General features: G+C 41.0%; 1 protein-coding gene across 1 annotated transcript in view; it reads right to left on the reverse strand.

The window, feature by feature from the left end:
* Positions 1-10,142, reverse strand: part of phldb2b (pleckstrin homology-like domain, family B, member 2b) — a 34,922-nt gene extending 24,780 nt beyond the window's left edge. Inside the window, exons 1-6 of the mRNA XM_029528874.1 lie at positions 10,127-10,142; positions 6,035-6,134; positions 4,608-4,664; positions 4,410-4,533; positions 2,605-2,703; positions 1,959-2,042 (exon numbers count right to left, since the gene is read on the reverse strand). Of these exons, the coding sequence (XP_029384734.1) occupies positions 1,959-2,042; positions 2,605-2,703; positions 4,410-4,533; positions 4,608-4,664; positions 6,035-6,118 (448 nt within the window). The 5' untranslated portion in view covers positions 6,119-6,134; positions 10,127-10,142. The remainder of the gene's footprint in view (positions 1-1,958; positions 2,043-2,604; positions 2,704-4,409; positions 4,534-4,607; positions 4,665-6,034; positions 6,135-10,126) is intronic.
* Positions 10,143-11,648: the final 1,506 nt, after the last annotated feature.

The following is an 11,648-nucleotide window of genomic DNA, read 5'->3' on the forward strand; positions in this document are numbered from 1 at the left end:
AGCCCTCGAAATAACTGAGAGAGAGAACAAAAATTAAAAAAAATGAAGAGCTACAGTGTTGCCGGTGTCTGTGTTACTGTCTGTGACGTCTCCTCCGCCGTCCGGACTCCGTTTGGAATTAAAGTTCACACATTCACCGTCCATGAGCCGGAGCCCCGGACTGTACCACTTTTTGGTATAAAAGGGGGGTCGGAGCCTCGGCAATTACGACAGAAAACCGTACAAGATAGTCTTGAAACCCAATACCGCAATTAAAGTGTAAGACCTCGATATGATATGTAAGACAATAGCAACACAACTTTAGCCAATTAAAAAAAGCGCGCGTGTAGTCACAACAAAACACGCCGTTACCCCTCTGTGTGTAGTTGGCAGATTTAAAGACTATTAGATAGGGAGGTATTTGGTGGACGCCCCGTGAGCTTTTCTTTGTCTGCCTACCTACTTTCCTTCTTCTCTTTCAAATACCTTGGACCAGTGTAACTCCAGCCCCGATGAACTATGGCGCCTGGCTGAAAAACCTTCGAAAAGTGGGGAACCCACTGACAGTGTGCAAGCTTTATGTGCGTAGAGAAAGAGAAAGGAGAGCGGCTATTAGAGCAAGGTTTCGTTAAACGGATTTGCATTCACTTCATACCAGTGTGACTGCTGGGAGGTTAAGTTATGTACAAACTACCAACCTGGAAGACACAGCATGTAAAACTTACTGATAGTCCCATATATGCTAGATGTTATCCAGTAAATAGTCTATAAAGATGAATTAACAAGGCCGATAGAAGTTTTACTTTTTGTTTTTCAGATATGTAATTGGCATGTAAAGATTTTCATTGTCATCACTCCTGTTATTATACTGTATGAACATATAATTATGACGTCTCATTGCTCGGAGTGAAACTGATGTGATTCCAGGTCAAGCTCCAAATACAGAAGAGATCAATTCCTAAACATAGCTAATCATCTCCAGACTGCCAGGCAGTGTGTTTGTGTGTGTGGTTACACTAACTCAACCCAGATCATATTCCTCTCTCTATATATCTCTTAACCAAACCATGCTCTTTTGCCTTTTATAAAAAAAAAAAATCCTTTTATTCCTTTTCCCTAACCCTTGCTACTTCACAATCCCCTGGCCTTGTGTGATGTCAATATTTGAATCAGTAAAGGCACAGCAGGAAGGTAAATAAGCTTGTCAATATTTAACTGAAAACAGCCAGGTTGGATGCACAGAGAAGGGAAAGGCACGGTCCTGCGTACTCTATGAAATAAGAATGAAAACATGAAAAAAAGAAAAAGAAATACAGAGTGGAAAGTGAATAAAAAAAAACTTTGAATAAGGAAAACTGCTGTAAGCCAAGGAAAGAGGGAGGAGAGAAAAGAAGAGAGAGGACAGATGGACAAAAGGTAAATAGATCAGGATGCATGCAGACACAGGCACGTGGGCAGAGGCGGAGAGAAAGATAAGAATAAAGACAATTTGTGAGGCTACTCTGTGTGTGTGTGTATCTTTGAGCGTGGGTTTGTGTGTGTGTGTGTTTTCTGCAGTTTAACTAAATTTGCAGCGCAGCGTATCCTCTGCAATTTCTGGAAGCTGTGACTCATTGGAGCAGCTATCAGTTCCAAACCATGACAAATTAAACCAAAGCAGAACCAGAAGTGCACACACATGCAGCACATTATTCAAAACACTTACACAAAGATGTGTTACTTCTCACAGTCACACACACATACACGTGCCTATACATTAATGTGCGCGTGGGTGCGCGCATTCTGCTACGCACAGTGTCAGCTCAACATTAAATGTGCTCATATGACTCATCAAAAGGAATGCAGGTTAACCAAACCACAAACTGACCACACACAAACACAGAGCTTATGAAATCATGCAACAACATACACTCATAACCGTGATGAAATTCAACAGCAGGTGGCAGCAGCTTTCAAAGTTTGTACAGTGGAGGTCTTACCCTGTGTGAGTGGTGTGGGTACGGTGACTTGGACGCCATCCAAACTGCAGAGGTGACCGCAGGGGTCAAGGGTCACCACCCCTCCTGTTATATTGGTAATAAAAGGAGTATCAGCTTTTAGTTTATACTATCTGCTACTAAAATTGTATTACTGATGAATTATGACACACATAAAGCCATCCTAATTTAAAGACTTTAAGGAACATTAACCACATTAAGAGTGTGACTAGCCATCAGCCTCTCCCTGCCTGTTCAAAGATCCTTTTTAACCAACCCCATACAATGAACAAAATGTATGCAGAGAAATACCCAGCTAAATAGCCAATTAAATCACACAGTCATCTTGATTTTATTTATTTATTTATTTATTTGCAAAAATTGAGACTTATGTCTATGTATTATGATAATCCCTTATTATTTTGTTGTAGTGTTGTTGGATCCTCTATAAACAAAACAGAAGCTCCTTACAATTTTCTCTCAAATTTTATATAATCTCACTATACTGGCAGATTTCAAATGAACAAATTTAGGGTTAAGATCGGTTGCTGTTTAAGGAGGAGTTGTTGCTTTTCCAAACTTGGCAACGTAAAAATGTAGATTCAGAGGAGTGCTATTATAATTTCAGAGAAGGGGAAATGACACTAACCCTCACTGATGATGAGGCAGTGCTCTGCCTCGATGCCTGGACCCTGGACGGTGATATCTTGAGGGATTGGAGCATCTTCTCGGCCTATGCGCGTCACGCCTGGCGCATCAAGACATGCATGTGATCATCCGAACAATAAAAACATCGACAGCAATGAATTAAAACCAAACTTGAATCAATTAATTTGAGATCATGCAATGGAAATTTTAATGTGAAATCAAACACACAGCATCTTTCAAAGTTTCAAACTAACATAAACTAATGTCCAAACGCAGCTGTGTCCTTTTGAACAATATGTGTGTCCTGTGATTAAAGGGGATATGCAGTGCTATGAATTTAAACTGGTTCTTCTTCAGTAGACTCATTGTGGAAAAAAACAGACCCCTATTTCTCCCTACATGGCTTACACACATTGTTGGCATTCTGCGCTGAAATGAAAGGGCACACCAAAAGGGAAGGTTGTCAGTGTGTGGCAACAGTTATACACCAAACAATGATAACACAAAATTTTGAATGTCACTGTTCTCTCTCATAATCAGTCTTTGTGTGGTATTTGGGAGCATTTTTTCGATAAACTGTCTCAAATTACACATTTAGAATAAGCCATAGAATATGCTTTTCCATTTAAGCAAATGTAGAGATCCATTTAAAAGTGGTTGCTAGCATAGTTTTTTATTACAAGGAGGAGACAAATCAGATTATCTGTGTCTCTGTAAATACAATGAGGGCACTGTTATCCATATAAGACTAATAGAATTATTCATTGCCTCCAACTATTATCAGACAGATCGTCCCTGTTTTCTAACATTTCTGATCTACTGTCGCTCAGTTTATATATGTGTTTATATTTTTCCTTGTGCCACTGTATCTGCAGATGGCACTTCTAGTTCTCACTTAGAAATCCTTCCATCCCTGCTCCCATCTCTTCAGTATCATGCATAACTGGAGTAGTAATGATATGGTAACTGATCTGTTTAAATAATTCTAGGTTGTACAATGGTTCTATAAACACTTTTCTCCAGACCTGTCCCATATCTATAAAGTGTATTGGTGTTAATCTGTTATGATTTGGGGCTATATCAATAAATTTTATTTTGATTTAATGAAGCTGTGGACCTGTGGCTTGCTGAGCTCATGAATATATGTGCGTGTACTGTAGGAGGGAGAGAGCCAGTGATTGTGAGAGAAAGTATGAAAGACAACCGATGACAGAGAAACTGTAAATATACTCGTATTAGGTCTCAAACACGAGACTTTCACCATCTTCTGAATTTCTGCCTTTCAATTTATTGGAGCCAGCACTCATACTTGGTCCAAGACACTGTCATTGAACCATGCAGTGAGTCATACTCACTTTAATCCTGTTTGGGTTGTGGTCTGTATTCTCATTTTTGGATGGTTAACGGTGGGTTCAGGCAGTGCATTAACTAATAAGTGGATTAATTCACACTGCCAGTGAAAATAAATAGAAATTACCAGGGACGTGAATGGTGTAACTTGTTTAAATATGGGTTTTCAGCCCTCTTATGTGATATAGTAGTTTACTTTAGTGTGACACAGTATGACCGAGTATCACTTTCTCCAAGCAAACCCCCCAATCAGTCTATCCAGCGGTCATGGATATGAAGTGAAGGGCAGGCAGAGCAAGGGGGAAAAAGGGGGGGGGGTAGAGTGGAAAAGGGAGAAAAGGGCAATGAGGGGACTGATGGGTGAGCCTACAGGACAAAATTAAAAGTGAAATGGATGGCTTCTGGTAAATCTACCCTTTGTGCCATATATTTCTGTACAGCAAAAGTGTGTGTTACCTTCTTTTAGTGGCAGCAGTGTGATTGCCACGCTCAGCCTCCCGCTGCCAAGGCTAACTAGATGAGGGGCAGCCGTCTGGACCTTCAGCCCTTTCCCTGTGTCGATCAGGTCCAGTGGTGGAGACTACAAGAAAGGGTAGAAACAATTTATTCCATTCTTAGATGACATAATACGTGTGACTACGTGCATTCTCTCACTTTGTGTTCAGCTGGAGACATCTGGTCCGACTCTGGCTGGAACATCATCTCTGAGCCCTGCAGTGAAGTTGATGGAAATAAAAAGAAATCATATCCAGGAACACACGTGGGGACACAAATATAGAATCAATATAGTACATGTAGACATGAAATAGCAGGGTCACACAACTACATAAAAGTCAAACACATCTGTTCAGCTGCCACATGACAGGAATTCTCTGTGTGAAAGTGTTCCAACGGGAAAATGCCACTGGAGAGGAAAAACACACACACACACACACACACATACACTAAAGCTGGTTAGCAGTGGGAAGAACTGATCCAAATATTCCATGAAAACACTGTTCCCACAAATGGTTAGTGACGGCCTTCACGCTGCCTGGTGCTTTGAATGTTTACGTGTTTCTGAGCAAGTGTAAGAAGAAGACAACATATGAGGTATGTGTAAATGTATAATAGTTTTTGATATCAAATAAACAAAAATGTAGATTTTACTACAAATTTTTTGATCCTCTTTTTCAGTAGTCCCATTCAATTGATTTTATTTTTAAATAACTAAGCTCTTAACAAGGTGCTGTCACAACTACGCCACATATTATCTTTAAAGTTGAAAAGATATTCCCAGTTAGCAGAGGATGATTCTTATCAACTTTGATTGCCCCCCTGATGTTTTCAGTGCCACCTTAGGGCTCAAATCTCATTAATAAAGTGGAAACTTACCATTTAATTATCCGTGACACTTAGATAGTGCCAGACAAACCCGTAGCATTTCAAATACTTTTGAGCCTGGAATTTTTCTCATCCATATTCTTTAACTCAAACATCTTCAGTGTTGATAACTATGCTTGTTGAGCATTGCCACTGAGGTCCATGATAAAGATCATTTGAAGACACAATGGCTGAAGGATTGGAGTATTTACAGGCGATGTGAAAACTCAGAGGTAGTGGGGCAGGATTAGACTGGCATAAAACCATTAGGAGGAATGAAAATAGAAAGATTAAATCAAACAAAATCAAAGGTTTTCTCAAATTTTTGCGTGTTTAAGTAAACACAATAAAACCCAGAGTCTAGGACAATCCCTGTTTTATCCTGTGATTCAAAACAGCCATAATAGTCCTGCTTAATCCTATTTCTGGCCGATGTGTATAAACACCCATTCAAGGCACATGCACGCACACACTCCAAAACAGAGATGATTGCATATGGGAAACCACTCAACCACACCTCCTTTGGCACCTTCAGTCATAGCTTTCCTTCTTTTCTCTTCTCCCTCCCTTTTTAATCGTCGTCTTTATTACGTTTCTCATTCTTTTATCTTCATTAATCTTGCAGCATTTCAGATTTTTTCCTAACTCTCTGTTGCCCCCTCTTATTTTCCTCACCGTCTTCTATATTTTATCTCCTGCCTTTTTTTAGTATCACTCACCAGGAGAGGAAGCACAAAGTCAGCTCCCTGCCACTTCCTGTAATTCACGCCAGCTTCCTTTCTGAGCTCACTTCCTTTGTCCATTTGACACCCCTGCTGCCTTAAAACACAGGCACACACCACCCCTATGACTTAGGGTTAGGGTTAGGGTTAAGTCACACATCAGCTCTTTTTGCTATCACATGTAGAAATGAGGGCCCACATTCCACAGATTTTTTTTTCCTTCACTGGTGTAGACAAAGCAAACACAACATGTATGATGGCAACATTAGCTGGAGCTGGTGAAAAATGGGGGTCAATGTCAAAGTTTCAAAGCTCAAAGGTGTAAAAAGACTGTTCTGTGGTCTGCTGGTCTCCCTCCCATTCTGTGTCTCCTGTCCGGTTTTCTCGACCTTCCCTTTCCTTTACTGTTCCTCCTCTTTGTGTTGTGGTACTTCTCTTTCTGTGTATACCCCCCACCCTCCTTCTTTCACCTGATGATCTCCGGTCTGGGCAGGTCAAGACAAGTCTTCGGCCTGGTTGTGCTCTAGTTGCAGCAGCCAGGTGGGATAAGGCCCCATCTAGATTATCAGATTGCAGACGTCCTGAGATCCCCCTTAATCTTGAATCAAAACACCAAACCTGATGCTATCAGCTCCTCTGGACTGCGTGATCTAGGTATTTCTAGGTATACAGGTGAACACACTTCAAAGCTGATCTAATGAATATGTTTTGACAGTTTCATAGGTATTTGTTCCTCATATGGGAATGTCAACAAATTGGAAATTATCCTAAAAAGATGGCCATGCTCTACCCGTTAAACTAAATCTGGTGTACATCTGAACAAATCTTTTAAATTATTGCAGACTAAAAACACAATGGTTTTACATCTGCAGAGACTCAAGTACAGACAAGAATGGGTACGCAACTTCTTTTTGATCCCATGTGTAAAACAGCTGAGTCTCCCCAAGCTCTTGTTTACCCTGGATCTGGAGACACAGATGGAAGGAGAAAGAAGCGGAGAGATATATGGAACGATGGAAAAGGTGAACGTGACGGAGGACAGAACGAGGACTCAAAACAAGAAGCAAAGCACTTGTATTCTCTGACTGTTTCATCTTATCTTTTCATTTTCTTCAGGCTCTGATTTCCTTGTGTCTGTTCCCCCCTCTCCTCTCTATTTCCTCTCCATCTGCTTTGTCTTGGCCTCTGTTTCAGTTACCTTCTGTGTCATTTTATGTCTGAGTTGCATTCTCATAACCACATCACAGGATAAATCCCATTGTTGCTTATGTTACTGGTTTGGAAGAGAATTATTTAATACACGAATGGGAATAATTAAGTCATTTGTATGTCTGTTTTTATTTCCCTGGTTATTTTATTCTCAATGGTAATTCAAATGGTGGCGTGGGTACTAAATGGGACCACCATTTAAAAGAATGAAAATCATGTTGTATTGAACGAGACCTGAAACTAGAGACTGAGGCCGTAAACCCACTTGCAAAATGTTTACTGAGGTAATAAATCATTTGAGAAGTGGGACCATTTTCACAGACTGGAATACAAGGTGACTTAAGTTTGTGGCCACTTTCGTCGCCCCCTGGTTGTCATCAGAAAGAATGCCGGTTTAAGTCTATGTCCATTTTTATAGACTGTCCCTGGGCTGCAGTCAGGAGCAAAGGAGAGAGTCCCGAGCTGCTGCTGTGTTGTCCAAGTCCATATGGGGAGGAGGCCAGAGTGGATGGATAGTTGTATAAACGCTAGACATAAAGAAGACAATGTGCCAGTCATCATTTTATTTTAACCATGACCGATTCGTGACCTTAACCACTGTAGCCAAGGCAACAAACATCCCATTTATTTTCACCCGAACCGCAATCTTTCCCTTAAACCTTGCCATGTGTGCTTTATTTCCCCAACAACTTTACCAACCAAACCGAACTACATCACCTTATAAAAGGGTTTGTTTTGTCATTCCTCAGTTTATCTGTGTTCATCGACTGCTGCTGCTGCTGCTGCTGCTGGGCCTGTTTCCGCAGATGTTCCTGTGGATTATGTCGGAGAGCTGCTCTGGGTAAATGGAGTCACTTGATTGCCATTGGAACTAATTTCCATTTGTCCCACTTTCTTTTTTTAATTGATATGAACACAAAAAGGGAACGTGTTTCCATTTCCTTTGTTCTGTCTCGTCTGCGTCCATTTAATTTTGAATAAGATCATCTGCTCCTGAAGTGTTGCGTCTTGCCTGCCTCTCTGTCTTACCAAGCTGCAGTCCTCCTTCTGTCTTTATCTCCCTCTTTTTTCATCTCTCTGTCTCTCCAACATCCCCTCCCCTTACATTCCAGCGCGACCCTCTCCTCCCACCTGACAAAGCCAGTATTGTATCACAGATTCTGTTTAATATGGTGCACTTTCAGAGTGGCCCTCATATGGAGCAACTCACTCCACTCTCTGTTTTGTCTGCAATAATGTCTTCAACAAGACCTTGATTGGTTTGATGTGTGAGTTAAACATACATACAACACACTCACACACACAGGTGGGTACACATCTAGGATATAAACCTTTTACTTCTCAGTAACTGACGCCATATGAATCTCTTAAATTCACTCCTGGATTATCACAACCTGACCTTGAATCCCTGCTGAAGCAAAACAAATATCCGCCATCATTGTTCAAACAAAATCGAACTCTCTCACACTTTTCTATCTTTTCCCAAAACGTAAGATCCTCACAGGAAAGAAAGTCCATTGTTATTACAGATGACTCAGAGTTGGAGGAAATCTAACTTGAATTTCTATTAAGGGTGTGTGTGGGTCCTTGAAAAGGCACAGATTACCTTAGCTGGTGCTGCTGCCTCAAAGGCGATAAATGAATGTTTGAGTTGCGGAATAGGACAGTGACAAGAAGGGACAGTGAAGGGGTGAAGGGACGCAGACGCAGAACATTAGTCGCACAGTTGACACGGTGAAATGACCTGTGACTTGTGGATAGAAAAGAAGAGAGCATGGCAGAAAGATGGGACTCCAGATAGCAAGAGAAACAAATTAAGAGTGTGTAGGGGGCATTCAGGGATGACGGAAAACATTTTACAAAAGTGAAAAAAGTTTCTCTAAGATAGAACACAAAACTGTGTTTGTATACAGCCAAGATGACACATTGAATCAGGCAGTAAACCTGTTTTGTAAGCTACTTGACTGTTCACTCTCAAGAGCGAGTGAGTCTGTGCTGACTGAGACATTTGCTTAAATTTTTTCCAGCTGACACATGCTAAGTACCCACTCTTGAGACAATCTGGAGGATTTTTCTTTTGCTGAATGCCAAAATGGAAATAATTCTCATTGTAGTGACGGTGTGTCTAAATTTGTTCACACAACAATGCACGCAGACTGTCTATCGGATGTTTTCAATCTGGAATCAGTTCAGCAGCTTTTATTCTGAAGAGTTGTATCCTCCTGGTTTTATCATCATGGCCAGATCCAATTTGACAGTTTGAATGGTTTTAACATGAGCTGAGCATTTAAATGCAGCAGTGCTTTTATTAAACACAGCTGAATATTTAAAACTTGCAGCAAGTTTGAATTTGACTATAAATGTTGAACCCTGAGGTAATGTTTCACTGTTTTAAAGGTACTACTGATCAAGGTGCTGTGGTGGGACAAATCCACTTCCAATGGAATATAAATCACCATGACCAAGCAGTCAAAACGCTGCTCTGATTGATTCCCTTACAGGTCCTGTCATATGTCATGTGCCTTTCATTGTTTACTATTGTGATCATTTGCAATCTTGGGGAAATATAACAATAAAATATTTGATCCAAAGTTAATCATCTTGTTGGGTTTGTTTTCGTTTATTTGCTGTGTCTTTGTTTTGTTGTCCTCAGCAGGCTCACTAATGATAACCTTTATACCTGCACAGGGCAAAGGAACAAATCTTCCTCTGTGTTACATTAGCTAAAAACAAAATCTGCTGTTAAAGTGCCTTAAACTGCTCACATAAGAAACAAAGCCTGGAAAGAACTCCCACATTTGGGATTAAAGATTAATAACACAGTAAGACTTTCTCGCACACACTCTCTCACACACTTGGACCACAAAAAGTTGGACTTACCATTATTAAAGCAGGACTAGCCACTTCTGTCATTGTGCCTGAAAATTACGCAGTTAAAAAAGCTGCTCCAAAAGTCCAGGATTATATTGTCACTTGTCCCTTGTGCGATCACAGTCTTCTTCTTGACAACACATACATTTCCTGTGCCGCATGAGCAACCTCTGGATGTCCAGGAAAGACTTGTAACCTCCTGTCACTTTGGCAAACACACACACACACACACACCACAAGCATAGCACATACAAACATAAAAAGCCGGCGGCATCAGCCAATTGCAATGACTAGAGGAATGTACCAACAGCTGGAAGTGGAGCTGGACTGGGAACAAGGGGAGGGAGTCTCTCTCTCTCTCTCTCTCTCTGCCTCTCTCTCTCTCACTCTCTCTCTCTGCCTCTCTCTCTCTCACTCTCTCTCTCTCTCCTGATTCTCACTCGCTCACTCAAGGTGCAGGTTTTAGCAGACCACCTACACTTGACCTCACGCTCTTACCAGTTCACAGAGGGAAGCCTTCAGGCTGGTAGAGAGAAGGTGAGTGATATAAAGAATAAGAGAGAGAGAGAGAGAGAGAGAGAGGGAACATGCTTTTAGAGCAACTTGGCAACAACGATAAGAAATCATGATAAGAAGCAAGTTTAGCTAATGATATTACAACAGGAATGTAGTCCAGCCTCCTTCCACAGAAAACAGCTCAGTCTGTACTGCAGGTCCCGATTTATTCACTTACATGGGGAAAATCCAGAGTGGGGAGCAAACTAAGTGGCCCAGCACAGACAATGGGAATGCTGATTAAAGACCAAAGCATTGGCAAATGAAAGACTGTGATGTTAATGTATGTAAATATCTGTGACGGGTCTATTACATCAGAAGAAGTTATAATAACAAGTATGGATGCATGTTTGGGGGCGGGGGGCAACTAAAGGCACACTTTCCAACTACTTATAATTACTGTCCTTCGGCAACTAGATGCAGTTTATAATGATCTTGAGGAAAAGTAGGTTGAGCAGGTTAATCCCCGGAGAGGTTATCACTGGGATTTGAGTGAGAATAAATTTAACGGAGAACACATTTTCCAGCAAAGTGAAACTGACAGGGCCTTTAATTTGATCACAAACGGCCCCTACATACAGGAGCTGCAACTTATGTCTCACATCCACCGTCCCCCTGACAAGATGACACTTGAAACAAACAATTAACAATTTCATTTTGCTAAATTTGAGATCCCAAGTGATTCTAGCTTTCACTAGATCCATACCTTATCGCTGAAATATGTTTTCATAATTCATACAAATAAAAATGTGTGTATCTGCAAGTGATGGCACACTGATCTTTGTTCTTTTCCAAGTCATGTTTGTCATCTGGGAAATCTCATCAGCGTGTACGGTCATGCAACAGTCTGCAGACAGCACATAGGAATGCCAGCAGTTGTGTATCAGGAGTGGGTTATTTTATTTTGGAAGAGGTCCACACTTTTTAAAGGTTTCACGAAACAACAACAGCATGCTCAATGCAGAGCTGAAATGAT

Source organism: Echeneis naucrates, chromosome 20 (genome assembly GCF_900963305.1).
Source record: "Echeneis naucrates chromosome 20, fEcheNa1.1, whole genome shotgun sequence".
Classification (NCBI taxonomy): Eukaryota; Metazoa; Chordata; class Actinopteri; order Carangiformes; family Echeneidae; genus Echeneis; species Echeneis naucrates.